At 42.1% G+C, this 23,482-nt stretch overlaps 1 protein-coding gene across 2 annotated transcripts in view; it reads left to right on the top strand.

Moving 5' to 3' along the window:
* LOC135702945 (metastasis-associated protein MTA1-like) overlaps positions 1-19,009 on the top strand; it is a 273,632-nt gene extending 254,623 nt beyond the window's left edge. Inside the window, exons 4-13 of one of the 2 annotated variants that reach the window (XM_065224002.1) lie at positions 2,551-2,765; positions 2,888-3,208; positions 3,279-3,467; positions 3,585-3,860; positions 3,927-4,306; positions 4,374-4,636; positions 4,704-5,222; positions 5,290-5,417; positions 5,479-5,594; positions 17,676-19,009. In XM_065224002.1, coding sequence (XP_065080074.1) covers positions 2,551-2,765; positions 2,888-3,208; positions 3,279-3,467; positions 3,585-3,860; positions 3,927-4,306; positions 4,374-4,636; positions 4,704-5,222; positions 5,290-5,417; positions 5,479-5,594; positions 17,676-18,102 — 2,834 coding nt within the window. In that variant the 3' untranslated portion in view covers positions 18,103-19,009. Of the gene's footprint in view, positions 1-2,550; positions 2,766-2,887; positions 3,209-3,278; positions 3,468-3,584; positions 3,861-3,923; positions 4,307-4,373; positions 4,637-4,703; positions 5,223-5,289; positions 5,418-5,478; positions 5,595-17,675 lie in introns of both variants that reach the window. The other variant, XM_065224001.1, reaches the window with a different exon arrangement.
* The last annotated feature ends 4,473 nt before the right edge of the window (positions 19,010-23,482 follow it).

Raw genomic sequence — 23,482 nt, 5'->3', positions numbered from 1 at the left:
CTGCTCCACTTGGTCTAACCACCTTGCTCGCTGTGCTCCTCTTCGTCTTGTACCGGCGGGAAGCGAGGCAAACGCCATTTTTGCGGGATTGTTGTCGGGCATTCCTAAAACGTGTCCCGCCCATCGTACCCGTCCAGCTTTCGCAACTTTCTGGATACAGGGTTCGCCATAGAGTTGCGCCAGCTCGTGGTTCATCCTTCGCCTCCATACACCGTTCTCACATACCCCGCCAAAGATGGTCCTAAGCACTCGTCGTTCGAAAACACCCAGTGCTTGCAGGTCCTCCTCGAGCATTGTCCACGTCTCGTGCCCGTGGAGAACTACCGGTCTTATGAGCGTCTTGTAAATGGTACATTTAGTACGGAGGTGAAGTTTACCCGACCTCAGGGTCTTGTGAAGTCCGTAGTAAGCACGACTTCTGGCTATAATACGCCGACGAATTTCTCTGCTGCAGTTGTTATCCGACGTCACCAATGATCCGAGGTACACAAATTCATCCACCACCCCGAACTCATCTCCGTCGATTGTCACGCTTCTGCCTATGCGAGCCCCATCACGCTCGGCTCCTCCAGCTAACAGATACTTTGTCTTCGACGTATTCACCTTTAATCCAACCTTCTCTGCTTCACGTTTCAGCCTGGTGTACTGCTTCGCCACGGCCTTAAACGTTCTTCCGACAATGTTCACGTCGTCAGCGAAACAGATGAACTAGCTGGACTTATTGAATATCGTGCCCCGCATGCCCCACGTGAACTACTGTGATGACCTACGACGGTCAGAAAATCTCTCCGAACCTTCAGAGAAGTTCTACAAATTTCAGAGAAGTCTTACGAACTTCAGGGAAGTCCTTTAATCTTTGGGGAATAACTACGAATTTTACAGAATTTTCTACAGATTTAATATAACTTCTACGACATTTAGGCATTGCTTAAAACTTAAGTATAATCCTATGACACTTATGGATTTTTCTGAGCTTCAGAGAAGTCTTCAATACTCTTGGGAAGTCCTTTGAACTTAACATAGTTCTCCAAGCTAAAAAATGTTGTCGATTGAACTACAGGTAGTCCTACGAAATTGCCTCAGAGATGAACCAGCGTCTGGCCGAAAATCTCCTTAATAAAGACAACCAACCAACCAACCATCCTACGAAATTCATGGGAGCTCTCCAAACTTCAGGTAATTTCCAAGAAATTAATGAAAAACCCACAAACTTTTGGAAAACCCTTCGATATTTAAAGCCTTATGAACTTCAGGGAAGCTCTTCTAAATGTAGGGTCCTCATATATTCAGTTAAGTCCTTCAAACTTCAGGGAAGTCCTCAGATCTTCAAGAAAGTTCTTCGAACTTGAAGGAAGTTTTACGAACTTCTGAGAATTTCTACGAACTTCGTGGTACTTCTACGATATTTAAGAAATTTCTATGAATTTCAAAAAACTCCGAACTTCAGGGAAGTCCTAAGATCTTAAAAAAAAGTCATTCGAACTTCGGGGAAGTCCCATGAAATTCAGGCAATATAAACTTCAATGAATCCTTCAGGAAAGACCTTAACGCTTCTGGGAAGTTCTACGAACTTTAGGGAGTTTCTATGAACTTCAGCAGTCAGTCTTTTTAATAATAAAAGTTATTAAACCAGCGTTGTTTATGAAATCTTTTAATCATATGATTTTGAAATCATGTCGTAATCAAAATTCCGCTAAATAAGATCCTTAATCGTCGACAATTTGCGGAATATTTAAACAAACTGGAAATCCGTAAAATTGTTAGAAGCAAAGGTTTGTTTAAAGAGTCCTCATTCATATCACACTTCGCAATTTCACCTTGAGATAAACTTAAAAAAATCGCAGTTTCAAAAACAGGAATCTCAAGATTTAGGGGCTTATAGATCTATAAATTTCAGACATTAGTTAGATAGGACTCTGCGATAGTCCGTCGCATCTCAGCTTTTTTCGTCATATACCCCTAAAATCGCTCATTTTACGGGTTATCGCAAATGTTTCAGTGTCAATCGTAATTAATCTTGTAAGCAAAGATGTTTTTGAAAAAACGTGAGTGTAAACGCTTTGCTATTATAGTTTTAGCACATAGAACGAAAATAGGCGCCATGATACGACGAAGTAGCGCGGCTCCCTACTAGCTTCTTTATAGCAAACAATCAGATAAAGATTTCACGGGCATTCACAAGATCTGTTCGCGACCGAACCGTTCGCTCCGGAAAGACTGCCAAATGAAACCAAACGACGCACACCAACAGAAGCAGCGGCAGCAGTAGAAGCGACGCACACCAACAAAGGAAACCTACAAGAAGAAAACGTAGAATAGCGCGCAACGCTCCGCCCATTATACGTTTGTCGGACTGGTGAATGAGTATAAATAAAGCAGCCCATTCGTGAATGAGCTCAGTTAATTTTTGTATCGCACACGGTTAATATCGGAGAGTAAAAGATTAAAAGTAAAAACTTGTCACAAAAGTTGAATCATACCGCCTCCAAACTTCAACAGCCACACTTTACTCATGTTTGCTTTCTTTTGCTCCTCTCCCTTTGTCCACAGTTGCCCTCGAAGAGGAACGGAATAGTCCCAACAGCACCGGCAGCGGAATCGACCGAGGCGAGCAGCTGAATCCAAAGCAACGGCACCAGATGAAGCACCGCGAGTTGTTCCTGTCCCGCCAAGTAGAAACCCTGCCGGCTACCCAGATCCGAGGCAAGTGCTCGGTGACGCTGCTCAACGAGGAGGAATCGCTGCTCAGCTATCTGAACAAAGACGTGAGTAGTAGTAAAGGATCGATTTCCAAACAGGCCGCGACAATCGACGATCGCCTTCGAAGGATCACACCTTTTCTCGTTTGTGGGACACCGTTTGGTCTAAATTTGCTTTGCTATTTTAGGACACCTTCTTCTACTGCCTAGTATTCGACCCGACGCAGAAGACCCTGCTGGCGGACAAGGGTGAAATCCGTGTCGGAAGTCGATACCAAACGGAGGTGCAAGCGATGCTGAAGGACGGTGAGAAGTACGAGCGAAATCTTGAAGAAATGGAAACGATAGTGTGGACGCCGCGGCATACGCTCAACGATAAGAAGATCGATCAGTTCCTGGTGGTGTCCCGGTCTGTTGGTACCTTTGCCCGGGCACTGGATTGTACCAGCTCAGTGAAACAACCGTCCCTGCACATGTCGGCTGCGGCCGCTAGTCGTGATATTACCTTGGTAGGATTGATTACTGTCTATATAGGGATTTTGAATCGAAACTTCAGGGTTCATTTTCGGTCCTTTTCAGTTTCATGCGATGGATACCCTGCACAAGCACAACTACTCGATAGAGGATGCCATGTGTTCATTAGTGCCCTCCAGTGGGCCGGTGCTATGTCGAGACGAGATGGAGGAGTGGAGTGCTTCCGAAGCGAACCTCTTCGAGGACGCCCTAGAAAAGTACGGCAAAGACTTCAACGACATTCGGAACGACTTTGTGAGTAGTACCTATCAAGGAAGGGTTCCGATTAACGGTGTCTGCTCCCTTCTGTACCCTACGTATTAAATGGGGAAATGTTGTACTAACTGGGTTGCTTTTGTTTTTACCATGCAGCTTCCATGGAAAACGCTCAAAAGCATAGTGGAGTACTACTACATGTGGAAAACGACGGACCGATACGTTCAGCAGAAGCGGGTGAAAGCCGTCGAGGCCGAGTCGAAGTTGAAGCAGGTCTACATTCCCAACTACACCAAGCCCAGCCCGGCGCTGATCACGAACAACAACAAAAACATTCTGAACGGAAATTCGAACGGAAGCAGTGGCGTGGAGGTGCTAACCATCAGCAGTGGAAAACCGTGTGAGTCCTGCTCGACGTTAGCGTCACAACAGGTAGGGTTCTCGTAGATGCTGGTTGTCCGGATAATTAATTGTAATTAATCCCATCTTCTCTAGCAGTGGTACTCGTGGGGTCCATCGCACATGAGCTGCCGTTTGTGTCAGATCTGTTGGAACTATTGGAAGCGTTACGGAGGCCTTAAAGTAGCATCGCGATTAGCGGATAGTGGTGATATCGTCGACACGACGACGACAGCAGGAGGAGGCGAAGGAGGAGGGGGAGCAGTAGTAGTAGCAGTAGCAGTGGCAGCACCAACAGCAGGAATAGGATCGCCCGGTATCGTGTCACTGAAAAAAACACCACAACGAGTAATCAGCGGCCCAGCAACCGGGACCGGCAGTGCCGGAAGTGATATCGATGATGATCTGACCATTGTGGCTAGTAGTGGACCGATCGGAAGTTTAGACAGCGGCGGACTGAGTAATCATCGACCGCATAGGTAAGTGGGAAGTCTACTGTTCTGTGGGTGTTCAATATTTGAAACAAATTTCTCCCTCGGTTTGTAGTCCGTCCTTCAAATGTTCCATCGTCAATTGTGGTAAGGAGTTCAAACTGAAAGCACAACTGGCGCGGCACTACGCCCAGGCACATGGAATTCAGATCCGATCTGGATCGCCCCGGCCGATCATGAAGACGCGAACGGCATTCTACCTGTACACTAATTGGACCACGCGGTTATCGAGGCGGCTTTGTAGGCAAATCGTTCGCTCGAAGAAAGCCGCTCGTCAACCCTCGTACTCGATCAACACTGCTGCCGTGAAACAGGAATGTGAGTTACCTTCCTAACCCAATAGTTTCTAATAGTCTTATCCTAAATGCGTTTCTCCGTGTCACAGTCACCGTCGCCGAGGTGGGCAAGAGTATAGCGGACATGCAACGGTTGCTGATCTACAAGAAGCGAGACCGTGGCAGCGTAACCCATATAGCGAACCGTCTCGGCAATCCCGGGCCCACCGTGGGAGATTGGCTCATACTGACCCCCAAGGACAAAATGCCAAAACCGGAAGTGGTTGCATTCCCGAAGCCACCGAAGGCACCCGATGGTAGTTTAATTTACGATCGGATACCAAACAAAGTCGAGGCTGAACCGAAACCACTGAATGCTGCGGCAGCGGCGGCCGTAGCGGCTGCCAATAACCTGCCCGGAGTTACTGTGAATGCAATTGTAGGAGGAGGATCGGTGGCAGTTCCACCGGGAATTCCCACGCTAGGGAGCACGGCAGGAGTGACGGCCGGACGTACTACACCGAATGCAGCCAGCACCGGTCCAGGGATGGTGGCGAGCAGTCCCATTACCCCCACCCCACCTGTTTCCTTGAAGCGACGGAACTACGAGGATGCCAATGGAATCGATGGTAATAAGCGATTCGTGTAAAGGATTCTGATTATTTCTGTTGGCTAAAATCGTAATTTTCTCTGCAGGTCCGGTTGCACCTCCAACGAAACGACCCAACAAGGATCCTATGCCGTCTCATCGGCCTACTCCCGAGCAGTACGCAGCCATGATGGCCGCAGCGCAGGCAGCTGGACAACCTCTCCCGAGGCATCATGTAAGTTTTTGTTTTTGATTGGAATCATCGAATATTGAATTTTAATTCCGTTGTTTTTCAGATGAATGGTAAACCAAAAATTGCACAAATGGCACGGACCGGTTCCGGGCGGAAGCAAGTCATAAGTTGGATGGACGCTCCCGATGATGTGTACTACCGATCGACCGAACCTAGCAGGTAAGATGTCACGGGTCGGTAATTACGTTGAATCCCAGACCAATGTTTCCGGGATTAAAGATACGAAACTATTTGACCTTTGCACTGTGGTCCAGAAACCGTATGCTTGGGTGTATTTTGAACTCATTAATCGTAAGGACCAGCCTATTGTCTCTCACATCAAAAGATTGTCTGAAACAAATGGAATTTTTTTCCGAAGAATCTATTAACCTGAAACTGATGGTTTTGGCGCATAAAAATTATTCCTCCTAAATACGGCTTTTGGACCATTTGATCGGTTCTAAAGGATGGTTCCCCGCTGAAGCTAATAATTTATAATATGTTTCTTTTGGACTTCATCTTAAACTTCATCTTGGACTTCTTACCTTAGGGGAAAATGTTTGATCATTTAAAGCCAAACAAATTTCCTGCTTATCAGAGAATCTTTGATTAGCTTAGACAGGTAGTTGAAAACTGAAGTAAATCTTCTCAACCAGGCTTTAAAGCCCAGTTTAGGCGGTTCGTTCAAAGTGTTTCAGAACATTCTATGTGGGCAATCAGGTGTATCTTTTACTTATTATGTACATACAAGTCACATCTTTGGTTGATTTCCAATTGAATTGAGACTGTTATGCGTTTATGGGTAGCATTGAAATAAATAATTGCGGAGCGGATTAATCTTCAACAACTCAATACATTTTGAAAAATTCTGAAGCTTGGCCTGGTATTTTTTGTTTTTGGAACATGGAAATTTATTACAGGTTTTTAAATTAAACTATTTTACAAAATTTTGGACTTATAATAAAAAACTTGGAGAAACTTTAAGGAACCTGGAACGAAGAAAATATTTAATATGTCGAACATTGGAGATTTTCTAAGATTCCATATTTGAAAATAATCAAGATTGAGGACCTGATCAAATTTATCAAGGATTTGATAAATGAATTTGATGATAATTTTCAAGAAACTCTAGTGAATTTCACGGTAATTCGTAGGATAACTTCAAGGGAGTTTTGGGAAGAATTGAGATGAACTGCAAGGTAAATCGAAGGGTTTCTTTCAATGTAGTTCTGAGGATCTCCAGAGTCCAGGTGAAACTTGAGGAGAATTCAAAAGTAGTGGTAAGAGGGGCATAATGAGCATCCCGCACTCCAGTCCCAAACCTTCAATTGTTTGAAACAAATTAATTGATTGTAGGTTCAATATCGCCTTCTTTCTTTTTCTTCGCATTTCAAGCTAATTACTTATCACATTTGGGGCCTCTCTTAGCTCTGTCGGTAAAGGCGCAGCTACAAAGCAAGACCATGCTGGAGGTGGCTGGGTTCGATTCCCGGTCCGGTCTAGGAATTTTTCAGGTTGAAAAATTTCTCGACTTCCCTGGGTATAGAAGTATGATTGGACTTGCCACACAATTATACCAATGTAAAAATGGTACAGGCATCGAAAGCTCTCAATTAATAACTGTGGAAGTGCATCTAGAACACTAAGTTGAGAGCACGCAATAAGCTAATATGCGATATGCAATAAGCTTGAAATGCGAAGAAGAAGAAGAACTTATCGCATTTTAGCTTATTGTGTGGTCTCAACTTAGTGTTCTAGATGCACTTCCACAGTTATAAATTGAGAGCTTTCGGTGCCTGGTACCATTTTTACATTAGTACAGTGCCGTTTCCTTAACCTCAATCTACCTGTCCACTAACTCTCAAAAAAAAAACAATTATCAAAATATTGCTTGCAATGGATAGATAAAGAGTTAACTAGAATAGTGTATTTTTCAACCGATTCGAGTATGAATATGGCATTAAATCTGGTTTTGAAAGTTGGCTCACAGGTAAAAAGTGAGGTTACGGGACGCAACTGCATTAGTAAAATTGTGTGGCAAGTACAATCATGCTCTATGCCCAGGGAAGTCAAGAAATTTTCCATCCCGAAAAATTCCTAGACCGGACCGGGAATATTCACTATCCTCAACCTGTTCAGTAGGCCTCTCCTTCTCCTAGCTATGAGTATAATTCCATGGCAACCCAACCCAGAATATTATTGAAAGAAAATTTGAATGAAAATTGACAGGAAGTTCTGTGATTAATTCATAAGAAGCTATTTATAAGCAAATTTTCAAGAGAACTCAGAGCATCATTTTACGGTAGTTTTGAGGAGAATTTCAAAGGAATTTTGATGAGTATTTTATGAAATCTCTGAGAGCATAGAAAACGTTTGGATTCCTTGAGAATCATCGGACAATACTTAAATTCGGAGTTATTCAAGATTTGGGCGTATTTGCTTTTGTAAACAAACTCATCAATCGCCCGGTTCTTGCGAATAAAGTTTCAATCTCGTAAACTAACAATTCAATGTGTAGAGGAATGATACCTCTGTCATTTAGTATAATTTGTTTGGAAGATTGAACTTTTACTCGGCGGTTGTCGTCTTTGTTTACAAAAGTAATTACGTCCTAATCACGAATCACTCCGGAAATGTGAGAAGAATTCTCAGGAGAACTTCAAAAGGAATTAGGCGGAGAATTCCAAAAGAGTTCTGATTAGCATTTCAAACTGATTTTGATGAGAATTCTAGGCATTTGTGAGGAGAACTACATAGGAGAATTCCAAGGGAATTTTGCAGCTCTGTCATGGTAAATTTAGATCCGATTACTTAATGATTTTTCATATGTGCGCCCCCTTTACGGTGCGCACATAGTTATAATTTCGGATTGTACACACAATTTAGTGCTCTTTAATTAAAACTAGGGCCTCCTATCAGCTAGCCATAAAACTTTTTTTTTGTGTAAATTAATTTATTTGTAAAGGCTTAATCGAATAAACTTTACAGAGCCATTGTAAATGTCTTAAATCCAAAGTTAAAATCTAAAGTTAAACGAATTGAACCGAGTACTCGCGGTCGACTCGAGGTTAGTGGAGATTTACAGTTTCATGGATGGGGAGAGATAGAAGGAGGTTTGAATTGATACAAGTGAGTCCGCTTTCTCATTGCCCGGAATCGAGCAATGACATGGGCCGAATGCAAAGGTGATGACAAAAGATCTTAAAGATAAAGCACTTAGAAGCTCTCGTATTTTCATGAGAAAATACGAGGAGTGCTTTACCGGTCTCATAGAGCGAATAGCCTCGACAGAGCTGAGACTATCCGTAAAAATAAAATAATGATCTGGTGCAAATGAGGCGATAGTTTCTAGCGTATGTATTGCCGCCCAGCTCAGCAACATATTTGGAACAAGGAGCATGAAGCATTCGAGAGGCGCTATGAAATTCGTTATAAGTACCAAAACCAGCGGACGCCTCTATTAGTGATCCATCTGTGAAGTTCGATCTTGCGGAATCAGCTTGGCCATCTGGGATTCCGCGAATCTCTTGCGTCATAGATACATCAAAACTAACTGAATTACCGAAATCATAGAAGCATACACGATGAGGATTATGTTGTGAAGGGCTGACATCCTGTATTATGTACACGAAGTACAATGACATAAAACGAGTTTGAGGGTTTACCTCAAGAAGCTTCTCAAAGTTTTCGATTACCAGTGGGTTCATAACTTCACACCGGGTGAGGAGCCTGAGGGACAATTCCGAAAATCGATCCGAGAGTGGCAACTTCGAGACGCTTTGAGACTCATCGTATGAGTCGAGTACATGCATCCTAACGCAATACTAAGACAGCGATACTGGATACGTTCCAGTTTGATGATGTGAGTTATAACCGCCGACTGGAAACACAAACTACCGTACTCTAAAACAGATAAAATCGTTGCCCGGTACAACGCTAGAAGATCTTGCGGATGGGCTCCCCACCACATTCCGGTAATTGTACGGAGAAAATTGATCCTTTGTTTGGATTTCCGCTTCAGATACTCAATGTGGAATCTCCAGGTGCATTTAGAATCGAATTAGACCACAAGATATTTGAAAGACATGGAATGAGTGATCGGCTTACCCAAAAGTTGAAGCTTTGGTTGTGCGGGGCTGTGCTGCCGTTATACGCATAACTGACCCATGTTCTATGCAATCCTTATGCACCATGGGACTCTTATGCGTATAACGGCAGCACAGCCCCGCACAACCAAAGCTACGTAGAAATTATACAAAACATGAGCCCTGGGGGAGACCCATGTAACTAAATCGTGAAGCTGTAGAGTTTCCATAAGAAAAGCTCATATGTTTCTCTGACAGCAAATTGTACAAAAAGTTACCGAAAAGGTACCGATACTGAATCAAAAGCCCCCTTGATACCCAAGAACACAGAAGTCATTTGCTCTTTTTTAGTAAAAGCCAACTGAATTTCAGTGCGGAAAGCAACGCGAGACAGTCGTTCGTCCCCTTACCCCTACTGAAACCAAACTGAGTATCTGAAAGTAGGTGGTTCGTCTCAACCCATTTGTCCAAACGAAAAAGGATCATTTTCTCCAACAATTTTCAAATGCACGATAACATCGCGATGGGTCGGTACGAGTAATGATCTGACGCGGGTTTGCCAGGCTTTTTGATGGCTATAACTCTCACCCGCCTCCAATCATCCGGAACAATATTGAGCTGCAGGAACTGACCAAACAAGTTGAGTTCGCGTTCAAGAGCCGAGTATGCTTCGAAATGCTCGGGTGGTCCACGTTTCCGGAATAGTTTAAACGCGTCGGACTTTTTACGATAAACCTCAGTGCATTGCTGGTCCCACCAAGGAGTAGGAGGTTTCCTACAGAAAGACGTTCCTGGAACCGGCCGAGTTTGAGCTTGAGGCGCACTGTCCAATATCAGATTGGAGAGGAAGTTATATTCCTCCAACGGTGGAAGCCCTTCTACCGACGTTACTGCTTCAGCTATCACAGTCTTGAACTTTGCCCAATCGATATTACGGGTAAGATCATACGCGACGTTAACGGATTCCGACGGATTGGACCCACTGGCAATCGAAATTTTGATCGGCAAGTGATCACTACCGTGGGGATCTTGGATCAAATTCCACGTGCAATCCAACGATAATGAATTAGAGCAAAGGGTGAGGTCTAATCTACTTCCATTCGAGGATGGGCCAGCCAAACGTGCTACTTCTCCATTGTTAAGAATTGTCATATTGAAGCTGTCGCAGAGGTCATATATCAAAGTAGAACGGTTGTGATCATACAGCTTCCCCCAGCCTGTACCGTGGGAACTAAAATATCCCATAATCAACCGCGGAGCAGGAAGCACCGAACATATATCTGAAAGTTGTTTTCGATTAACAACGGCTCTAGGAGGAATATAAACAGATGCAATACAAAGGCTCTTACCGTTAATAATAGCCTGACATGCGACAACTTCAATGCCTGGAATATTCACTCTATAGAAGGAATGACCCTTTTTGATCCCCAAAAGTACCCCTCCTCCTCGTAAAGCCCCACGATCCAGTCGAATAATGTTAAAATCATGAAATGGAACATTGATATCTGGAGAGAGCCATGTTTCACAAAGAGCAAATGCATCACAATCATTATTGTGAACAATCTACCGTATGCGTGATAATGTTTGCACCATTGAGCAATGTCAAAATTTAAAAAATTCTTAAAAATTTTGTTTTCGAGTTTTTTTTTTTATTTATTTAAAGGGGAATGTTTCTCAGAGTCTTAAACTATGTTAATCATCGATCGAGTTTCCACTTGCTGCAATTAAGGCCTCCACATGCTTCCGGAATGCACGGTAGGTTCTAATAATGTAGTCTGGATCAATTTCTCTCCAGATACGGGTCAATGTTTGTCTGAGGCTTGCTGTACTCGGGTGGCGTTCAGAACAGGCCTTGGCCTTCATGACGTGCCATATTGAGTAATCCAGCGAATTAAGATCGGGGCTGGATGGCGGCCACATATCCTTCGCCCAGAACGGAAGATGTTCCTGCAACCACTTCTGAGTGCGGTTCGAGGTGTGGCACGGAGCCCCATCTTGTTGAAATACAACATTTGGCTTCGGACCGTACTGTTCTTTGATCCACGGAAGAACATACTTACTTAAAATCCCGATGTAGACCTCTGTGTTGACCTTGTCGCAATCTGGAATGAACACCGGGTCCATTTTTTTTTTGCCATCGGAAACCACCAATCCAAACACCATAACACTAGCAGGATGCTTGGTCAGACACTTGTTCTTGTGCTCGTCGGCCACCTTTTTTTACCGGAAGAGAACTAATATACCGGTCGGTTCTGGAATTTGATACGGGATCGACGGTAAAAATGCAGGATTACCGGATTTTTTCGCTTAAGAAAGTTCAAGATTTTCTTGCATCGTTCGACTCGTAGCTCCCGGATGCGGTTGGTAATCACGTGAGTTTTTTTTCCGGGCCCTCGACTTCGCCCCGCTTTCTTCCTTTACGATCTTCCGTGCTATAAAATCACTGATCCCGTGTTCCTTTGCCATTTTCCTTATTAAACGCACTGGATTAACCCGAATCTTGCTTTTGATAGCAGCGATAACCCTCGGAACCCGACCTGTGGCCACCTTCGCGGATAGTTGTCCTTTCTTTTTCTCGGACTAAAACCCTTTTGACGGTCCACCGGAACACTCCCACGGCGATTGAAATGTCTTTTTGCGACATTTGCGCGTGGAACAAATCACGAATACGCTGCCACTTCGTCATGGTGCAACTGTCAAACTAAGTAAATCATTTTCTTTTATACACAGCCTACTACGGTATGAGCTATAGGTTACGTGCATGCAAAGAAAACCAAGGCATTGTATGCACAGGTGAAACGGGAACCTTATTTGGACGATGGTGCAAACAATATCACGCATACGGTAATTCAAGCATCAAACTTCGACAATTCCACTGTGGAACAGTGATCCAATCCCTGACCACGTTTGGAAAATTATCCATCGAAGGAAATGATAGCTGCAAGGAGGGACAACTTCACTGTCATTTGCTTCAAGAGGATCTTCACAGTAGAAAGCATTGCCGGAACAATGGTTTTCAGAGGATCAGAAATATCAAGGTATTTGAGGATACCGTCCATAATGTTATCAAATGAGAACAACCCAACTCAAGAATAGGCTTCTGTTCTTAAAATTGGGGCAGCGGGGGTTTTGGATGTCCCCGGGAGGGGTGGAAAATCCTGGGTATAGTCAGATCTGCGGAATCCAGAAGGAGTAGAAGACTCCTTCTTTCCACCACTTCTTGAATTAAGTTTGGCTTTTCAAATTAACGGTGGATGGTTTATGTCCAACCCAGGGGGAAAGACACTCATTGGGATGCATTTTTTCACTCTAATAATTACTTGGGATTTTCGGGGAAAACATAATGTATGGGATTTTTTTGAGTGTGTCGTCTTGACGAAAATAAAGAAGGGATAGAAACAAATAGATTGGAATGGATCAGGGTATAGAATGGATGTGAGCGGTGTTAAAAAAATTCAGAGGGATACGGGTCTGAACGTGAAGGGGATAAGTCTGGAGTGCGTTTTGAATTGGTCGTATGTAATAAACGTAAACGAATTGACGTTTTAATGCTACCAGAAACTACTCTGCTTACTTTTCCTAAAGGTAATATTTGGACTCGCTCTGTTTCATTTTCTCATCAAAAAAACTATTATGTATGTGCCAACCAATCAAAATTTAGCTCAATGTTACATATGATATCTAACTTCAAGGGGGGTATCAATCTTCGTATGTAACAAATTTGACAGAAGCGTAAAAACTGTACATACGACCTGTAGTTTTTTTTGCAAATTTTGCAAACGGTTGTGGGTGGTCCATACAATGATAACTACGCTTTCCGTGAAATATTAGAGCATTTCCAGCCCAAAACGAATGGACATGTTTGTTTCCGATTTGAATGAAAAATACTTATTGGTTTGCTGCTACCAATGGTTGCATTTTTCATTTATATATGATTTGCTTCTCCAGAGTAACTTTATAAAAAGTCGTAATCCGAGGCGTGTTCATAAAATTAATTATATTTTTTTCAAAAAAATCATTACATGAAAATGATTGATTTGATCAAAATGTTAACTGAAAAGAAGCTGTAGGTAATTAAATATTCTTTGAAAAAATAAAACATTGAAAAAAAAGAAAACTATTTAGATTCATAGTAAAAATCATAAAATGTTGAGTTTCTAAAAACACCCCCCTTAAATTTTTATATTTCTTTTGTAAAAAAGCTGAAGTAATGTTCTAAAATTTGATGAAAAGTGTAAAATTCTCTATTTTGTAAATTTTTATTGATTTTTAAAATATAATGAAATTGCACATATTTTAAACGTTCAACAATAATTTATTTAGATTTACGCATAATTTCTGACAAGCTTGTTTACATGAAATTTTTTCCTAAGACCAGTCGTTCTTAAGTTAATGCGAATTAAAAAAATATGAATTATGAAAAATCAACATTTTAGACCATTTTCAAATGTGTTTTCCATGATTGTATCAATTAACAAATAATAATTTTGAATTATTCATTGTCAGATATGGTGACTGTCAGGCTTGCCCGTTTCTATCTAGGTGCAGCGGAAGAAACACAAGTGTAAAAGTAAATACTCTCTGTAAAGTAAGGAGGAACGGTTAGTAGCGATGGATTACTAGGTTCCAGTTAATATTCCTAGCTGTATTTGGACGGGAATTTGATTCGAAAAATTCGCGCACAGAAATTCCATCAATCTTCCTTCTCCAAACTCATGACCAGCCACGAGTACAACTTGGGCCGAGTAGAAAAAAATGAATTCCTTTTCCACCTGTTTGACGTAGGAGATTTCGTTGTCCGGTGAGGCTTTTCCCGGAGGTAGGTTCAGCAATTCGGTTGCGCTTCTCTGTCGGATTCGATCGGTTTGAGTCCGGAAAGTGGATGTGCGTTGCTGTCTCCTCTTGATATTTTGTCCCCGTGGCTGATTATGAACGAGAGATTAATGAGATCGTTGAAAACTGACAGCGATTATAGCAGAGTGCTTCACGATCGTCCTAAAAACTGCGAGAAACTGCACGTTTTGCTTGATTTGTGTGCATGCAGAAGGTATAAGTTGGGAATAGAAAGAATAGATAAGATGGATTGAAATTTTGTGCACGTTGAAAATTTTATGAGAGATTTGGGTAAAAATGGGATAATCCTGAAGTGCGTCGTTCCCCCTGAATAAATATGAAAAAATAAAAAATACACCTTTTCAAGTTGGGTAGATGATTCGAAAATACTCAAGTTAAAAGTCCTTAGGGACTGCGTCTGTGATTTATATATGGGGGTACACTTTGTTAAAACCAAAAATGGAACATGTAACGAAATTATGAAAGATTTTGAACGTTATCAACTCAGCTGCGCCTGGACCAATTTCTATAATTTTTTCACCAATCGGTCAAAAATATTTCTACGGATCCATGCAATGCTTTCGATTGTTGATTTTCAACAACAAACTATTGAAAAACTAGTAAATGTCAAGGTTTGTCCAAAAGTGTCGAAATAATTAACAAATCCACCAATAACGTGGGCAGCTTCCCCAACACAGTCATCAGATAATCGTTTTCTAGACGAAACATGTCAATGTAGCATTGCTGCTTCCCCAACACAGTCATCAGAGAGTCGTTAGTAGACGAAACAAGTCGAAGAAGCATTCGCCTCCGATCTTCGGGCGTGTGCGAATAGGGAGGATGCAATTGCGTAACATTTTGCACATTCATCGCCATATTCAGAACCACACGCGCCCAACGACCACAACAAGTGCTCTCCAGAGTTGTAATCTCTTCATCGACTTTCTGTTTCGTTAATAACTCGACGGCAAACACATTCATTGATACGTTTGTTGTTCTGGATGATAGAAGAACATAGCATAAATAGTGCGAAATAGGTAAGTGAAACCATGGTCATCAAAAGAGGAAATCGATGAAGAGAATTAACTTTCACTCCTCTGCTTCTAAGTCCCTTAATTTAGTCGTCGTCATAGCAATGAAAACTAGCATCGCACCACTTTTGGTTCTTGGGTTACGCTTGCTGGTTGCAATTCTGCTGTTCGGCATTTTCGAAGGACCACCAAAAACATGAAATTACACAGTACAATTAATCGATTAACGATTAATCGTAAAGATTTTTCCACCTATTCGATTACATATTTATCGAATTTTCAATTTTTCGAGCGCCCGAATATTCGAGGAGAAAATAAATAAAAGTACTAATTTATCTGAACAGGCATAGAGAAGAACCATGACGTGAAACAGGATCATAAATTCGACGAAAAAAGTGCTAAGCGTCTTTCTGCTAAAGGCTAAGATTTACCAACTTGTTGAAAGAAGGAGTTTAACGAGAAAAACTAAAAAGGGGAGGAGCTTTAGCTGGGTGGACACTGATATTCTGCGGTCTTCCAACCTGTCGCAGCCACCAGTTCAACCCCTGTCCAGCAGCAGACGGGCCGAGACTCTTGCGAGTGCCCAATCATTGAACCGAAGAATATGGGATTGTTCGGTCCGATTTGCGTATCCAACTGCCTACACGTTGTCATCATCTTCCAAAGGCCTTAAGCCTATACTATCATCGACCCTTTCCCAACCCAACTAAAATTCATATCAAAAGATTCTTTTCAGGACAATCATAGTCATAGTAAACAAGCATGGGAAAATTCATTCACTCGCGCGAGCACCACAGAATCAAAATAGCCATCCTCGCCTAAAAACAGATTGCCGAACGAGTGTAAATTCTTCCTACCAAGTGACTCTGCAGCTCGACTCAGAACTGTCAGCAGTAGAAGGAAAGAAGGATAAACTGAAAGGCAGCCGAACAATTTTCTCTAGTGAGGGAGAACCAGATTGAATGCGTAAAATTCGAATGCTAACGATTTAAATAGCCGAGTCAGATAGTTTTTGGCTCAACGATTTAAATCAGTTGAATTGGCCACAGCAGTTTTAAGTTATTTGCGTGACGCTTATGTTTATGTGTTACAGTATAACAGTTTTCTCGATATTAATAGCGATTTAAATGTGTCAATGTATGGTTAAAGCTAGAAAATAAAAAGTGATTCTTTCTGCAAAATTCTCATTCAGCTCACTCAGCAGAATGCAATCGTAAAAGGCTCAGCATGGAAAAAATAATAAGAGAGGAATCATCCACACTACTACACTCAGAATCATTCATGTTACGCTCAGCTGTCTGTTTTGCTCAATTCTGCATTCATCGAAGAAAATAGAAGCAATGCGAATACGAACGAAATCAGTGCGGCTCGCACAAGCTGCTGTTCGTTTCTGATGTTGTTTGCGTGTGAGTGAGTTGAGAATGCAAAATGGAACGATTTTTCCCATGCTTGATAGTAAAGAGTATAAACAGAGACAAACCCTTTCAAATTCCTATTCCTGCACAAAATACAAGTTCCTGCTGCAGTTAACAAACAACATTTATTATATAAGACCACGTAGTCCTACGTCACCATTGCGTTGAAACCGCATAGGGTTGTCCCTTGTAGTTTTTTGTTATTGCTTGTCTTGCTATATCAAGCTAGATTTAGCTAATTATTTTACTCCGAACCACATGAGCGTTGCCCATTCCACCCCATTGAAGAAAAACCCCGTCGTCCCCTATATACAGATTATATTTTGTCGGTTGCAAGATACTGGCATTAGAACGTCACAAAATACTACATGGCATTGCCGTGTAGCTGATAACCCAAATCTTAATCAAATCGCTGTATGAAGGGCCAAAAACGAATGGATGGATTGATAGGCAATTCGCCTATTCATCTCCTTGGAACAGTTAAGAATCTCCTTCCAGCAACTTGATCAGTCAATTGGTCAGAAAACGAGCCATCCAACAGGAAGATGCCCCAATGAATGGGATGAAGAGCCCGCCCTTTATCCACAAAATGTTAGCAACAGGGAGTTGACATGTTCACTCTCCCCATTCAAATCGCTTCAATTGGGTATTGGTTCATGTAGTTGGAAAAAGATGATTTCTATTTTCCTCGAAAACATCAAACCCTTCGTGTTCTATTTGAGTTAAAACTGGGAAAATATTTTCTTTTTAAATTGAATAAAATTAACTTTTAAAAACAATTAAGATTTCACTAAGGTGCTTCGACTGAATATTTTTTTTTTCGGAAACACGAAAATCATCAAATGTTAAAAGTCATCCCCTGATCAAACTCTGTGCTAATGATGCTTATTTCCACAGAAAAACCCGCCGCAAAATTCCGATCATCGAGCTGCGGCGTTCGGCGCGGAAACCCTGGCGATGCTTGGCTCCAAAGTATGCGGCAATCATAGCCACCCTGCTGCCACCGGTCACCCCCGTATCGACAGCCGCCGCTGCAGCAGCGGCAGCCGGTATTCCTCAATTATCCGCGACGCTTTCACCTCAGCTGACGGCGCAGCTCACCGCCGTCGGCCAACATCCACACCCTGCCGCCGTCGCAGCGAACCTTAATCTCAACTCGAACATGGCCGCGGCCGCTTCAATGGCCAGTGTTCACCCGCTGGCGGCCCAGCTGATCGCCGGCAACAATAGCAGTAGCACCAGCAGTAACAGCGGTAGCACAAACATCAATAGCAGTAGTAGCAATAAAGCGAACAGTGATCTACAGGTTGTAATCCTAGACTGACCCGAACCTCCGAAACATCTGCAACAGAATCAACAACCACACCCGGCGTCGATGCCGTCGCAGCAGCAGCAACTACAACAACAACATCAGCAACAGCCGCCGCCACATCCATACACGATGGAAGCACTGCTCAATTAACTCGTAAAATAAAAAAAAAACACAGAAACAAAACATTAAGCAAGCTCTAAATAATGAAGAAGAAAGAAATCGTTTTCGTTTTTTCTTTTCGATTTTATCTTAATTTTAGGACGCGAGGATGTTGAAATATAGCGCCTCAAAAAACTATTTAAAATAATAATAAAATGTAAACTATTGATGCTCTGTGAGACAACAAAACCGTAGTAGCAAAAACAAAAAAGGATGGAAAAAAACAAAAGAATGATGATAGTGACAATGCGTCAAGCGTTGTTTGAAGAGGAAGAGTGGAAGAGAGAATAAAAAAAAGCTAACAGTAAGAAACTTTAGTTGCATGTGGGGAAAACAAATTGTGACCATGGACAGAGGAAATTGTGTGAGAAAACGTCCTGCTGTTGGCAGGATGATGGAATGTGAGTTAAAAATATATATTTTTTTTTGTAAAAAGTAATTACAAACATCGCTCCCTCTTAATTAAGAGTAAACTTCTTAAAATAAATGCAAAAATGAACGAAGAAAAATTCAAACCAACAAAAAAAAATCTTGAATAAATGATTCGTGACACGAGAAAGAAAATGATAATAAGCTAAACTCAATTCACTACAAACTTTAGAAGAATACAAACAAAAAGGCAGGAAACAAAGGAATGCACGCAAGAAGGAAAGGAAGGAAACACTGGTGTGAGAAGCAGGAATATCATTGATTTTTTTCCATCTCTAATTGAAAAGTGAAACCCTCTCTCAAAAATAAACAAGCAACTATTGAAAAACAATCCACCGGTTTCGGATGTGCCTTTTGTTTTTCGTGTGTTAAATATCACTGAATTTCAGCGGCTGCGGGTGGAAATCCAGGAAAAGCGTTGAATTTTCTCGCGAATTTAGGTGGGGCAGGTACTCTTATTTTGTTTACATCATTTGAAACAATAGAATAGTGGTGGGCGTTGGCCAGATTTGGATTTTTCAGATATAATCCTAAATAGGACCCAGATTATTTAATACTCTAGTAACCTCAAGTCCGTGCTCTGTCACAATGTTTCATTGTGATTAATCAACACTCAAAATATCAAATTTGGGGTGAATTTGAAAGAAAGGGAACTTGGAGTGTAGAGCGCACTGCCCACTGGACGATTCTGAAGCCTGGCCAAGTAAGTGGGGTATAGGTTTATTTGATTGAACGTCATTTCCATTTTATATATTTATACATTCAAACCATTGGCATTTGACAACGTGCCCACACATCATTTGTTCATCGATATAAAATCCGCATACGATACAATCGATCGAGATCAGCTATGACAGATTATGCACGAGTACGGATATCCGGATAAACTGACGCGATTGGTCAAGGCAACGATAGATCGAGTGATGTGCGTTGTATCGGGGACACTCTCGAGTCCCTTTGAATCTCGAAGGGGGTTACGGCAAGGTGATGGACTTTCGTGTCAGCTATTCAACATCGCGTTAGATCACACCGATCAGAAGAGCTGGGATAGACACGAGTGGCATGATCTTAAGGAAGACCATCCAGCTTCTTGGCTTCGCCGATGACATCGACGTCATGGCACGGAACTTTGAGACGATGGCGGAAACGTACATCACACTGAAGGCCAGTGATGGAATTCTCACCAAAATATCATTTTCGCTTGCGATACGTTTTCTCTTGGGAACTTTCCCTCACTAGTTTCACACTCCAATATTTCCTGAGCGAACTTTCTGGGATGAGAGAATGAGATATCGCGAACTTTTTCAACTCGAATCACCAACGTGAGGATACGAAAAATATCAGATCATTTTTTCTCTCTATCTCTTTACACCACATTCGTTCTTGAAAATTGCACTGCACATTTCACAAGGGAAAGATTATAGACAGAAAGCTATCCCGAGTAAATCAATACAATCTCTAAAGACTGATAAGTCTGGTACCTGGCTGTCTACTGGCGCCTGTTGTTTAAAGTAGCCGTTATCAGGATGATGTGAACAGTTTTGTGCAACTGATTGATTGGTGCATTGGTTTCTGGCAAAAAAAATGAATGAATCAGCACAAGTGTCAACGCGACATTAACGAGGAACGGGGAGGGTAGTGTAAGATTTTGTGACTAGCAATTTTTATATTAAAACCGTTCCTCAGGATAGGGGGTTGCGGAAGGAGGAGCGCCTAATGTATCCTCATTTTCACGAAATACAGTTAATGCATGGCTCCTCTCATCACTAGTGTTCGTAATATCGTTCCTGTAAGCTCTTATGCAATAATTATATGCAGGGGGATGGTTGGGAATATAGGTGGTGGTGAACTTTTTCACTGTGCTATTACCAGTGCTGTAAATTCTCAAAATCATTTGAACATTTTTGATGAAAATTAGAAAAGTAGCTATTCGCTATCAAAGGGGACCTCCTCCGAATGGGTGATATCAGTTGCTTAGTCATTTGACGAAGGCATGGATCATTCTCATTTGAGAAACGCTATATATCATTCGATTGAGTGTAACCTACACACAAACGGAGCTCTGGTCGACATTCCGGCGAAAAAGCTAAGCCAACCCGACACCAACCTGACTTCTATCAAACCCCAACCCGATGTTGACCCGACATTGACCCGACATAAACCCAAAATTGACCCGACATTAACACGACATTGGGTCGACATCGACCTTAAATTAGCCTTACATTGATCCGACATCGGGTCGACTTGTCTGTTCGGGACCATTTTCCTGGATTTTTTCCATACTCCACTACTGAGCCAATACCAATGATACTGAGTGAATCAATTGACAGTGACAATGAGCTTCGAATGAGAAAGGGGCTCTTCAAATTATGGTCATGTGAGAATTCGTTTACACAATTCTGTGAATGGTTGCAGTGGTTCATCTTCAATCGAATGATATGAAAATTTACAGCACTGGTTACAAGTATCTATTATTAGCTGGTTGCATTGAGAACTAAAACTATAAATAAATCCGGAAAACTTTGAGATTAGGGCGTAATTTCTTTTGTAAACACACACTTAATTCGCCGATTTCTCGTGAATTAAAGTTCAATCTAAAAAAACTAACAACACAGACAGGTAGATGAATGATTCATTTGGTATAGTATAGTTCGCTAGATTGTGCTTTGATTCGTGAGAAATCGCTGAATGACGTGTTTGTTTACAAAAGCAATTACGCCCAAATCTCAAAGTTCTCTGGAAATGGTATTTAATGTGAAGGATGCGAAAAATATCGGAGAACGAGAAGAAAACAAACAGACACTCTCGCGTGATCATCGCCTACCTTTACTCGCTGGAAAAAAAGAAACAAAGCTGAGGGGATATTTGGTTGGTTCGAATCACGAGTACGTATGAAATGATGTGAGATGGAGAGACGAAAGATCTTTCGCGATACGAAATGAAAATTTCTCTCGCTCTACGCTTTCATGAACTTTTTATCATCTCTCGTTCGCGAACTTTTTGTGAGAAGTTCCTTTGGGATTTATCTCTGCAATGAGCTGTGATAGAACTTTTTTTGAAAATGATTTTTCCAACACTGCTGAAGGCTGAAGCTAGGCGGAATGGGCTTGCCGTAACGCATCGGAGACGTAATACATGAGACGAAGAGGTTCTAGGAAAGATAATTTTAACCTCTCACCCCGAGTTCAGATTGACGGTGGCGAAATCGAAGTGGTCGATAAGTTCGTGTATTTGGGCTCACTGGTGACCACCGAAAATGATACCAGCAGAGGAATTCTAAGACGCATTATGGCAGGGAATTGTGCCTACTTTGGACTCCGGAGGACGCTCCGGTCGAATAAAATTCGCCGCCGCACGAAGTTGACTATCTACTATGCTCGTGGAGAACGGAAGGTGTTGCGTACCATATATGGTGGAGTGCAGATGGATGACGGAACGTGGAGGAGGCGAATGAACCACGAATTGCACCAGCTGCTGGGAAAACCATCCATCGTCCACATTGCAAAAAATTGGCGACTACGGTGGGCTGGGCATGTCGTAAGAGTGCCGCACGACGACCCAGTGAAAATGGTTCTCGAAAGCGACCCAACAGGAACAAGAAGAAGAGGCGCGCAGCGGGCAAGGTGGATCGACCAAGTAGAAGGCGATCTGCGGACCCTTCGCAGACTACGAGGCTGGCTAAGTGTGGCCATGGATCGAGTAGAGTGGAGACAGCAGAGGACAACAAGGTCTTAGCCTGATTGGTAAGTTAAGGTTGTTTTTTTGTGATATCTTGAAATCCTTGCCATCTAGAAAGTTGCTGTTTTAGGCAAAGTTGTTCATAGGAGCAAGACCTAATAGTTGATGGACAGAAGTTCGGATGTTTCCCACTACGTAGAGCTAGTATGCTTGAATTTTGATTCCCTTGTTTATATCATATCTTGATATTTTTCCGATATAGGAAGTTGCTGCCTTTGGTGAAGTTGGTCATTGGATCAAGACCAAGGTGGACAAGAAAACCAACCTGTACACACATGAACTGGTACGGTCCTCAAAATCGCAACACGTGTGAACGAATGGTGCACACCGTGTAAAGTTTTCATTTCGTTTACACGGTAAACGAAACTAAAACCAAAACCGGGCCTCGGTTTCGAAAACACAACCGAATCCATCAGCACCGTTCACACGTGTAAACGAGTTTGGGGTCGGGTGTATGGAATATCAACCACGAATTCGGTTCAGTTTTTGCAAACCGAACTTGGTTTTTGCTGAACATGGTTAAACGGTTGGGCGAAGAAGCTGTAAATGGAGGTGCAGTGCTGCCGAATGTGCAAGTGAATGAAAACTTAGATGATCAAAATTTAAAGTGCCAAACTGTCAAATACCCCACAAGATGGGTATTTTTGGAATCGTCGTGACATGTAGGAACCGGAAATTCCGGCTTCCGGTTGGAGAAAAACTGGGAAATACTGTCAAATACCCCACAATATGGATAGTTTTGGAATCGGGATGACGCGTAGGGACCGGAAATCGATTTCTGACGCCATTTTTAAATCCAAAATGGCGGCTTTCGGTTAGAGAACAACTGGGAAATACGGCAAAACCCTCACAATATGAGTATTTTTGAAATAGGGATGACGGCTAGGGTTTAGAAAGCGATGTCTGACGCCATTTTGAAATCCAAGATAGTGGCTTCCGGTTGGAGAAAAACTGGGAAATACTGTTAAGTACCCCACAATATGGGTATTTTTGAAATCGGGATGACGTGTAGCGACCGTAAATCGAAGGAAGTCTGCTGGGTCGTTTTCTATACATCATCTACACT

The sequence above is a fragment of the Ochlerotatus camptorhynchus genome, unplaced genomic scaffold, assembly GCF_037179485.1.
Source record: "Ochlerotatus camptorhynchus isolate MF236.1 unplaced genomic scaffold, CSIRO-AGI_Acam_v1.1 ptg000203l, whole genome shotgun sequence".
Taxonomy (NCBI): domain Eukaryota; kingdom Metazoa; phylum Arthropoda; class Insecta; order Diptera; family Culicidae; genus Ochlerotatus; species Ochlerotatus camptorhynchus.
This window is presented reverse-complemented; position numbering and strand designations above follow the sequence as displayed.